Genomic DNA, 10,170 nt, shown 5'->3' with positions numbered 1-10,170 from the left:
ACCGTAATAGAGCTAGGTCGAGCTCCGCCATTTTTCAATTAAATTTTCCGAAATTAGTTTCCACTGGAACACGAGACATTTGTTTCGAAAAATAAATATTGCTCGCCTACGCTTCTTAAACATTTTTCCTAACCTCATCTGTGCTTGCAATTAAATATTGCAGACACTTTTCTGATAAGAGTTGCGAGAGAGAAATGGAAAATGGCGGCCACCGTAATAGGGATAGGTCGAGCTCCGCCATTTTTCAATTATATTTTCCGAAATTAGTTTCTCCTAGACACGAGTCACTTTTTCGAAAAAATAAATATTGCTCACGTTCACTTCCTAAACACCCCCCCCCCCTTTATCTATATCTACAATTGAATATCTTATTCCAAACAATTTTCTGATAAGAGTTCTGAGAGAAAAATGGCGGTCACCGATCGGAACCTACCATCATTATCTCCTAACCCTCTTCTTAGACACCCATCTCAACCCTCCAATCCTCCGATCCAAATTTCACCTAAATGGACACCTCTACTCGTCCAAAAGCAACGATCCAACGTTTAGGTTATGTACACATTTCGTAAATTTCCATAGACTCGATGGAGCCACATTGTGGGCCCGTGCTTTGTAGCGCGATGCTTAACAATTCTTTGTATCCCGAGCATTATTGCGTGGGTTCCAAAGTGCCGCGAGATTCCGCGATAAGTCTAGATCTGATAGAGACACCGAAATGTACACAACAAACGGATGCATTGATGCCTGTGTCGCTTCCTTTTGCCGCGCGAAAAGAAATTGCATCCTCCTCGTGTTACGGAGCGTCTCGGCATAAAGTATATCATCACTAACAAGTAAAAATCACTCGACTTGCAAAAACGAATCAAAGTGGTCCGGCTTACCCGAATACGTAACCCCGATTATAGTGATAAAAGACGGGGATAAAAAGAGGATACATAAATATATAATTAAAAGGTTACGAGAGAGGTTAGAAGTTTCTCGTACGTTACAGGGATGTACGCGTTACAGGCACGGTCGATGTAAGAAAGATGTACGCGCGTGGAGACGCCCAAAGGAAAGAAAGTTAATGCACGGGGATAGCGGTCGCTTAATTTCAGAGATACAATAATGTTTTTGCTGTGTCTCCTCGAGTGCGCGTTATCTCGACAGTGGAACGTTTAAGTGAACGTGCAGATCACAGAAGGGCAAGTCGATTATCGATTCGAATGGTGCAGTTCGTTAAAAAAAATTACGCCGAGTCTCAAAGGGAAAATGGCGCGAACGATCTCTGATGAGAACGCAAGGGCAAGCTTCTCGACTCAGTGCTTCTCAAACTTCGCTAAACAACGCACTTCTTACATATTTTCGCTATCGACAACAGTTAACTTTGTATCTTTGATGAAAATAATAACCGAGACTTTCGTTCGTTCCACTGTATAATATACTTCATTTATTCTTCGGAAAATACCCTCGTGGGGAACCCAGGTTGAGAAACACTGGCGTAACGTCATCGTATCTCGGAAACTAAGCGATTGCCAACCCGTGTTTACAGAAACGTTTCTTCTCAATTTGCGTATCTCTACATGTCCCGAAACTTTACATTCGATTCCGTTTTTTTTTTTATTGTAATATTTTTGCTTGAATTAATACGGTACCCTCAAAGCTAAATCGACCTACGACCCGTATTTACGATTATTGTGATTTCCTGAATTGATAGCGCGCCTATAGAATATTCATTTATTCGACTATTCGGGACTGGTTTCAGCCATGTGATATTATACACTAACCTAATTTCATTACCATCTACAGACTCCCGAAGAGTACCTGAATACGGGCTATAAACGTTAAGGTTATCATACGACATCGAGCGAATAAAATCATCGTATGAATGAATCTGAGTCTAACAAATGAATATCTCCAATAAATATCCTCGCACTTTTTTCGATTTTCGAAAAACTACCCGAATGTGTAAAATTTTCTATGCTATTCCATGTACTCGCTGTAAAGTATTATACAAACTGTACAATAACAAATAAAATATTGCTATTTATCCGTAACTCATCCATTATTTAATCCTGTAATGTAAAACTATTAAATTTAAAAAATACCACCAACATTTATAATATCACGCGAGGTTTCTTCTTTACCGATATGACCTCATGTAGTTCACATTTCTGTATGCAGATGGCAGCATCTTACAGAAGTTAACAAAACTTCTCGAATAAAAAATATTTTGTTTAACATGAATTCAGATGCATTTACAACTATTATTCTTCTATTAAAACCGGTTGCGACAATATAGTTTCAATCTATGTGTAGTATCATAAATGTCTTCGCTATGGGAACAGATGCACTTTGAATGCAAAAGAGACCAGTGATTCGAGCAGATATTAAAATTGAAAATATAATCTAGAAGTCTGAGACACAAAGTGACGTTAATTCTTTAATATCTATGTAACAAATTTTGTTTTACATGATTTCAGATCCATTTACAACTAGTATTCTTTGATTAAAACCAGTTGCAACAATTTATTGGGTTGTCCGGGAAGTTCATGCCTATTTTCAAGAAAAATTCAAAGGCATATTTGAATTTTGATGCATATTTATTGAATTATATGTGTACCATTTTGTTCCACAACCTTTCCACCTGTTAAAGAATGTATAGTATCATAAATGTCTTCGCTATGGGAACAGATCCACTTTGAATGCAAAAGAAATCATTGATTTGAGCAGATATTAAAATTGAAAATATAGTCTGGGAGTCCAAGATGCAACTTGACATTCATTTTTTGATGTCTATGTAATAAATATACACAAAATTTCAGTTACCAAATATTAACTATCAAGAATATTTTGATGTCTTATCATTCAAACGATACTTTGGACTCTATCAAATAAATATTTCTATGGACTCGAAAACCTTAGCGAAAGGTAAAACATATTTGTGCAATGTTTCTAATACAGGGGATAGGAAGTATTCAAACTTCTTAGGTTCATTAAATTTGTTGCACTAATGTCAGCATATACGATACTAGTACAAAAAGCCATCTAAGTACTTTGTGTAATCAGTGTCAAGCAATGCGATATATAAAAGTGAAATTTTGAAGACGCACTTCTATGGAAATCTAATGACATTCGTCCAAATTGTTAAAGTGTAAATATCACTAAAAAGTTTGTGCTCGAATAAAGGTTATAACAATATTTTTGTGTCAAGCAATGCAATCCGATAGATAAAAGTCAAATTTTAAAGACACACTTCTATAGAAATCTAATGATATTTGTCTAATTTGTTAAAATGTATATATCACTAAAAAATTTGTGCCCGAATAAAGGTTATAGGAATATTTTGATCGGTATGAACGCCTCTGAACCAAGATCTGTTTACGAAATGAATTTATTTTCTAACATAAAGCTATTTGTACCTCAGGATCTTCGTCATTTTCGATTACCTACTACACGACGAATAATACGGCTTCTCGGCGTTGTTAACTTAAATAACAAACACTCGCGAACGATAATTTTTCGCAAGTTAGTATCATAACAAACGAAATGAGATTAAGAGAAGAGAAGTACGATAAGTTCGAGGATCGCCTAGCTACGAATCGAAAACGACGAAAAAGACGAGCGAGAAATAACGAAAACAGGACCTGTCATTTTCAATCATTCCTTTGGGAGATCAATACATCTCGCGAAGAAAAAGGGGTCTCGCGGTTCGTCGTATTCGTTCGACGTTCGAGATGCTAATACTCTGGTCGTTAAAGATTTCGAAACCTTCGACGATCGAAACATCGCTAGGAACAAGCTTTTTTTTTTCTTTTCTTTAAAATCGTGAACGCTTAGCATGTGTGCGCGCGCGTACATGCCGTGCGTGCATGTGTCCGGTATGGATGTGTGCGTGCGTGAAGGCCATGTTAACAGACTGTAAGTCAACGGATGACTTCGGAAACGGTGAGAGGAGAAATGAATTTTACTTACAATTTTCACCGGCTTGTTTGCGGCTCCTACAGAGCTTTCCCGTGTAATTATTTCACTCTCCACATTATTACGTCCACGGTGGAAAAAAAAAAATACTGCGAGAGAGGCGAGTTTGATCAAAAGCACAATTTTCGTGACGTCATCGGTTGTCGGGCATGCGCAGACCGATTTCGGTGTTTTTCCATTTACCGCGGAAACACGTGTGTGCGTCGTCGTTTGTTGTTCTTTTTTTTTCTTTTTTCCTTTTCGTTTCTACGTTTCCCTTTCTCGTACTTTTCGTTCCGCACGGCGAGAGAACCACATCGCTAAGAAACACGCAACATTATCGCGAACCGACGCGGTTATCGTCCGTTGCGAATTTCGTGTGCGATTATTCGCGAGAGCCAGCACACGGCTGCCGACATCTATCCATCCACTCCCACTTGTTAAGTGACGTATACTGACGTCATCGATAGTTTACCTTGAAGCATGACATTGAGTCGCATGCTCGCCAACAGTCGCGATCGAGTTCCCCTATGGGTTCTTTGTATGGGGAATAGACTGTCGTTCGCACGACGCGCGACCGTTGCCAACCGAACGAAACGCGACCGACGAGGGATCCGACTAGAGATGGCTAGAACTGCTACTTGTGAATCACTCGTGATTCGATCACGTTTGTTGCCAATCACGGTGATTTTTCACAGTGATTCGTGATTCTTCGTGATCGCGTCTGATTGGCAAAGAACATTCACTTTTCACGAATTATGTTGTTCTTAGATTATATATGTATTATAATATGGTCTAAAAGCAATGTTAATATAATTTTAATACAATTTAAATTTGACTCATTTGTAGTTTCTTGAATTTCCGCTAAGGAAAGACAGCGAGACACTAACGATAACAATTAACATGAACCGCTTCTGAAACGCCATCTTCCGGATCACGGTCGTGATCGAAGTTTAATCACGACTGTGATCGTAATTGTGTGATCACCGTGAAAAATCACTGTTAGTGATTTTTCACACCATCCCTAGATCCGACACGACTGCAGAGCCCCTGCCGCCCGCGGCTACATAGACCCGGGTGGTGGGGATGCCAGCTCGAATCTGATTGGTCGCCTCTCCGTGCACGCTCGCGGCGCGTAATACGAACAATGTTTAACCACCGATCCATACAGATATCTAATGTAAATCGATATACAGGGTGTCCCAAAAGTGTTGTAACACCTTGAAAGAGGTGGTTCAGGAGGCACTGATGGGCAAAACCCTAGGCTTCGAACAAATCTGAAGTTTGCCGATGTGTTTGTCTCGTTTCATTCTCTGGGAAATGTTCAACATATCACATATGTTCACATATAACAAACATATCGGCAAACTTCAGATTTATTCGAATCCTAGGGTTTTGCCCATCACTGTCAGGAGGTGATTTGAAACAACTTTTTCCTTAGCGAAAATGTTGTCCGTGGCTTTGTTACGGAGATATTAACGGAAAACACTGACCAATCAGAGCGCGAGTATACCGGTTGAGCGTAGGCTACGCGATAGGCGGCCGCGCTCATACGCTACCGCGAGCGCTCCATCGGTATATTCGCGCTCTGATTGGTCGACGTTTTCCGTTAATATCTCCTCAATGAAGCCTCGGATAACATTTTCGCTAAAGAAAAAGTTGTTTCAAATCACCTCCCGAACCTACCCTTTCAAAGTGTTACAACATTTTTGGGACACCCTGTAGAAAAAGTAATTACTTATAAAAATACAATTTGAATATAATAAGAATAAAAAAGTACCCTTAGCACCAGTGGAAAGGAACGTCCAATATTGACAGTCTAATCGATCGATTAACATAAAAAATACAATATTTTGCACTTTAACTTTATACAATGTACTTATAATTACTTATAATTACTTATAGAACTTATAATTACTTATTAAAATACAATTTGAGTATAATAAGAATAAAAAAGTACCCTTAGCACCAGTGGAAAGGAGCGTCCAATATTGACAGTCTAATCGATCGATTAACATAGAAAATACAATATTTTGCACTTTAACTTTCTACAATGTACGATGGAAATAATTGTAATTTATACTTGGAATTAAACACCCTCGTCAATTATCGAATCCTAAACTGAATTTCTTACTCATCTAAGCTTACCACGATATTACTGAAAAAGAGAGAAACATCGCTGTAACAAACGAATGACCCGAAACAGATGTGATCTGTGACAGGAGCCACGAAACATCTGGACAATGTTCATGATATAATTACAAATTCGTTGTAATGCAAGATTAAATATATAATTCTCTAACCAATAGGCTATACCTTATTTACAATCACCGTGAAAATTACGATTCCGAATATGCCCGCCGTGGATTGTAAGTACGTTACAACTAATTTGAACATGAAAATTTCTTGGATATGCCCTCAAGTACGCAATTAAAAACAAATTACTGTTCCGTTTATTCCATTAATTCGAAGAGACTAAATTAATCACAAAGAGAGTCCAATTTATCGTATGACTTATCGATTCAAGCGTAATATATTTCCAAAAACCTTTGACAATAAAAGTAAAAAAACTGTTATCGTTGACGATTTCTTTCGATTTAATTTTCGATTCAATTTTGATTTTCTTTACTGAATTGCTCGCTGAATGAGAAAATAGTATACGAAATACTGTTAAAAAATTCATGATTTATGAGTTTTTTATAACCTAGCGTGTTCCATACTTCGTTAACTCAAAGTTGCATCACTGATTAACGATTATGTTTCACCGAGAAACTTACTTCGATATAACTAATCGTTTTTAAAGCATTAATGAAAACGAATCATTTGCTGATTTGTTGTTTTATCCACGTTTCTCCTCCGTTTCCTTTACTGGCGAGATACAGTCGGAGGATGGTTTGCAACATAACCTCATTAATGATTTAACTCTAGATTTGATTCATCGATAATGGATAACTCGAACAAGGAACGATACATACATAATGACGAAGAGAAAAAAAATGATCACGTAAACATTATTAACAACAAAATGGCCAATGAATCAGATTTAGATATATTGTACACAAGTCGCTTAGATTCCACGCATCAACAAGAAGACATAGGGAAAAAGATTCTGTTGTTGAAACATATGTTGGAAAAGGATCTGAAAGCAGCTGATTTAAAGTGGTCTTTGTTTGTGGCAGCATGTAACACGTATCGTTATGATTCTTGCTTAAAACCCTTTCCACCAATGTATATAAAAAATGAGTTCAAGGACATCGATTCTTTGGTAGCATCTTCAAAATATCTGTTATATATAATACTTCGCTTTATATGTAATTATTTAAAAATTCGCTATTATAATTTAATTACAGAGGCGAGGCATAGAGCTAATCCCACCACTGGCTGTACTATTTAAAGCATTACAAGAACCAGACGTATACGAACGTTACGGAACAGCTATAGAATTATTACATTGGGTTCTAATACGTCTGAGAGATCCTTACATAAAGAGCATCAACAAGGATTGTGTAAGTTTCCTTACACATGTCCCGTTAGCTAAGCATTTTTAATTTTATTCATTAATTTTATACAGTACGACTCGATATTGAGAAGGGCACCTTCGGATATATCTGTAGTTGCACCAAATTTAATATTTCAAGTTGCAAACGCTAAGCAATCCACTTCGGAAGACAAATGGAAAAAGATTGCTCAAGGCCATACAACCTTTTACGCTTATCACGGCAGTCGTTTAGAGAATTTTCATTCCATTATACACTACGGTCTACAACAGAGTATGTGCAAGGTAAACTGCTACTTATACAAAATATATGTAGGAACTCGTAACAATTAATATCGATATGTTAAGTCATTGATGTATCTTTTAGAAATCTTTGTTTGGTAAAGGAATATATCTTTCGAGCGAATTAAGTGTAAGTTTGCCATACAGTCCTGTGGGGTATGGATGGGGAGGCAGTATACTTGGAAGCGAAATGAGCTGCATAGCTTTGTGCGAACTTATTAATCACGTTGATGTAAAAACTGGGGACTCCGGTAAAAATTGATTCTATACAAAATTGAATTGCTCATCTGGTAATAGAACTCTATTATAAGTGAAAAAGTATTTGTCGTTTTTCAGACAATAACGCTCGCAATGTAGCCGCAGACTCCGTAGGCGGAAAAGTTCCAAATAAATATTATGTAGTGACGAATAGTGAATTGATAAGAGTACGATACCTTCTTGTTTACAGTCAAGAAGTTCAAGCAACAAGGTATACATTTAAAAAAAAATGTTTATATCGATATGTAATACAAAATAAACAATACTCAATGTTTCAGGTACACCGATAATAGAGGATTGTTAGCGTGGTTTAAACAACATAAATTATTAACATTCGTACTCGGTTATGTGGTATTACTAGCTTCAGTTGGTATAACGCATAACAAGCAAGTGGAAAAATATTACAAATTATTTGCTCAAAAAGTTGGGCTGGAGTGAAATGTTTTTTTTTTTTATATTGTTATATGAGTTGCTAATCCATTAATTTGTATATTACGAAGAAAATTCCCTCCTTCTTAAAATACATTTTTCACTTAAATCTAACGTAAAATCGCATTTATTAGAAATATATACAATTTGTAAATAATATACATAATTTATATAAAATATTGTATTTCCATAGAAATTTTAATATCTAGTCAATATAATAGGAAAATTTTCTGTGACTAAATAGTCATCCTCAAAGACTATGATCAGATTTACCTCGAACTCTGTAACAAAACATAAAAAACATATAATTTATATGAAAAAATAATAAATCGAAGTAAAACCGAAATTAAAACGGTGATCTTACCAACTTTAAAATTACTCGTACTTAGCGTAGGACATGTGAATAACCTTGGGAATATCATATATATTGGTATAGGCAAATTTGTACAAGGATTTCCCTCTCCAATTTGTATATTTTGTATTTCAGTTGCTAAAATAAACATAGAGTCATAAAACGACAAATAAAATGTCTACGCGGATTTTATTCAGACATCTTACCATCTCTAGAGTATCCCTCCGCGCAACCACACGTTTCAACTCTCACCAACTGTAGTTCAATTGATTTTATTACAGCTTCGCAATGTTCAATTATTACTTCTCCTGTTAGCGGTTCCGAGACTTTGCAATACAACGAATCTAGCTTTCCCGAAATGCAAAATCTAGGTACATTAGTTCTGTCCCTTGTATTTTGTAGAGATTCTGGCATTATTTTAAACGTCAATGGCCCTTTGCTGGGTTCTTTTTCTATATCACGAGGCGTTTTGTCCTCTACTATGAACTCTAGCGACTTGCTCACATCTTTTGCTAAGAAACTCCTTTTGATATCGCAGCGAATTAAATATTGGATATTTACAAAGACTCCATGATAGGTTCCGTACAGAGATTTTGTTCCTCTCGGTTTCAATGGTAATTCAAACGGTATTTCTGTTTTACCACTTGGTATTTTTCCACTTGGAGCAACATCTAAAGTATATTGCACCAATTGTATTGGCTGAAAACATGTTGCAAATGTATTTTTCTAAAGTACATTCTAAAGTAGTTCTATTTAAAAATTAATAACCTAAAGAGAACCTAACCTTAACAGAATTATAGAAAGCTTCGAAAATGCCAAAGTTTTTCGAACTGAGTTGCAAATTAACAGAACCTTCCATACTTAGAAATATTCCATCGTGTTTAACGTCTGAATTAGTTTTCAATAATATAAAACCAGCTACTATCTCCTGAAACATAACCTCCATATTGAACAATATTTAATACAATTATCGTAAAATCTAAAAAAAACGTACCCCTTCGTGATATATTTTACTAGCTCGTTTTAATCTAATATCAATATTTATAGACATTTTCCAAATTATTTATTCTTTATCGATTAACAAATATGTGAGCAATGTCTGACGTTTGTCGACGATAACATTTGTCGAGGAATATTAGTATTTGTATGGTACTTGAAACATTTATTCTATTCGATTGATTCTATTATTATTATTCAATTTACGTAACATAATGTACAAACAATTATGGTTGTACATAAATAAGCATATGCAGCCAGGGTTGACAAGATATCAGTTGATATCAGTCAAAACAATCAGCTGTTCCGTCACAGTGACATGGACATACTTCAAATTTTCACATTATTATTTTATTTCTACTTGTATCAGGATCTGATATTTAGAATAGTACTCTAAATACTTCTATTCCAATAGAAA

The 10,170-nt window shown here is 36.0% G+C and overlaps 3 protein-coding genes across 10 annotated transcripts in view; 1 reads left to right on the top strand and 2 right to left on the bottom strand.

Annotated features, from left to right (window-relative positions):
- LOC128879831 (myocyte-specific enhancer factor 2) overlaps positions 1–4,795 on the bottom strand; it is a 92,141-nt gene extending 87,346 nt beyond the window's left edge. For 2 of the 5 annotated variants that reach the window (XM_054129349.1, XM_054129350.1), the window contains exon 1: positions 3,955–4,792. The gene's annotated coding sequence lies outside the window, so the exon portion shown is untranslated. Of the gene's footprint in view, positions 1–3,954 lie in introns of all 5 variants that reach the window. The other 3 variants (XM_054129351.1, XM_054129347.1, XM_054129343.1) reach the window with 3 other exon arrangements.
- On the top strand, positions 3,379–8,422 carry LOC128879834 (protein mono-ADP-ribosyltransferase PARP16). 3 transcript variants are annotated; one of them, XM_054129355.1, is made up of 7 exons: positions 3,379–3,927; positions 6,868–7,204; positions 7,290–7,445; positions 7,511–7,720; positions 7,803–7,968; positions 8,054–8,186; positions 8,254–8,422. In XM_054129355.1, exons 2-7 carry the CDS (start codon positions 6,884–6,886, stop codon positions 8,411–8,413), a joined length of 1,146 nt encoding a protein of 381 aa, XP_053985330.1. In that variant the 5' UTR covers positions 3,379–3,927; positions 6,868–6,883; the 3' UTR covers positions 8,414–8,422. The 3 variants fall into 3 exon arrangements, with proteins under 3 accessions (XP_053985330.1, XP_053985328.1, XP_053985329.1); XM_054129353.1 differs by lacking the exon at positions 3,379–3,927 and adding an exon at positions 5,949–6,312; XM_054129354.1 differs by lacking the exon at positions 3,379–3,927 and adding an exon at positions 5,951–6,308.
- A 91-nt stretch (positions 8,423–8,513) lies between these two features.
- Positions 8,514–10,061, bottom strand: LOC128879836 (vacuolar protein sorting-associated protein 26C). Of its 2 annotated transcripts, XM_054129359.1 has the most exons (5): positions 9,751–10,060; positions 9,541–9,684; positions 8,963–9,455; positions 8,769–8,894; positions 8,514–8,685 (listed from the first exon to the last, which is right to left on the bottom strand). In XM_054129359.1, the coding sequence occupies exons 1-5, from the start codon at positions 9,805–9,807 to the stop codon at positions 8,603–8,605; spliced, it is 903 nt and encodes a 300-aa protein (XP_053985334.1). In that variant the 5' UTR covers positions 9,808–10,060; the 3' UTR covers positions 8,514–8,602. The 2 variants fall into 2 exon arrangements, with proteins under 2 accessions (XP_053985334.1, XP_053985333.1); XM_054129358.1 differs by having other exon boundaries at positions 8,514–8,894; positions 9,751–10,061.
- Between the last annotated feature and the right edge of the window lie 109 nt (positions 10,062–10,170).

The sequence above is a fragment of the Hylaeus volcanicus genome, chromosome 7 (genome assembly GCF_026283585.1).
Source record: "Hylaeus volcanicus isolate JK05 chromosome 7, UHH_iyHylVolc1.0_haploid, whole genome shotgun sequence".
NCBI classification, from domain to species: Eukaryota; Metazoa; Arthropoda; class Insecta; order Hymenoptera; family Colletidae; genus Hylaeus; species Hylaeus volcanicus.
This window is presented reverse-complemented; position numbering and strand designations above follow the sequence as displayed.

Coding starts and splice junctions, on each gene's coding strand:
- LOC128879834 (XM_054129353.1), top strand. CDS start 6,293: ATGCCCGCCGTGGATTGTAA. Junction 6,313..6,867: donor ATGCCCGCCGTGGATTGTAA/GTACGTTACAAC, acceptor ATTTAACTCTAG/ATTTGATTCATCGATAATGG. Junction 7,969..8,053: donor TGTAAAAACTGGGGACTCCG/GTAAAAATTGAT, acceptor GTCGTTTTTCAG/ACAATAACGCTCGCAATGTA.
- LOC128879836 (XM_054129358.1), bottom strand. CDS start 9,807: ATGTCTATAAATATTGATATTAGATTAAAACGAGCTAGTAAAATATAT. Junction 9,685..9,750: donor GTAAAATATATCACGAAGGG/GTACGTTTTTTT, acceptor GTTATGTTTCAG/GAGATAGTAGCTGGTTTTAT. Junction 8,895..8,962: donor GGAGGGATACTCTAGAGATG/GTAAGATGTCTG, acceptor TGTTTATTTTAG/CAACTGAAATACAAAATATA.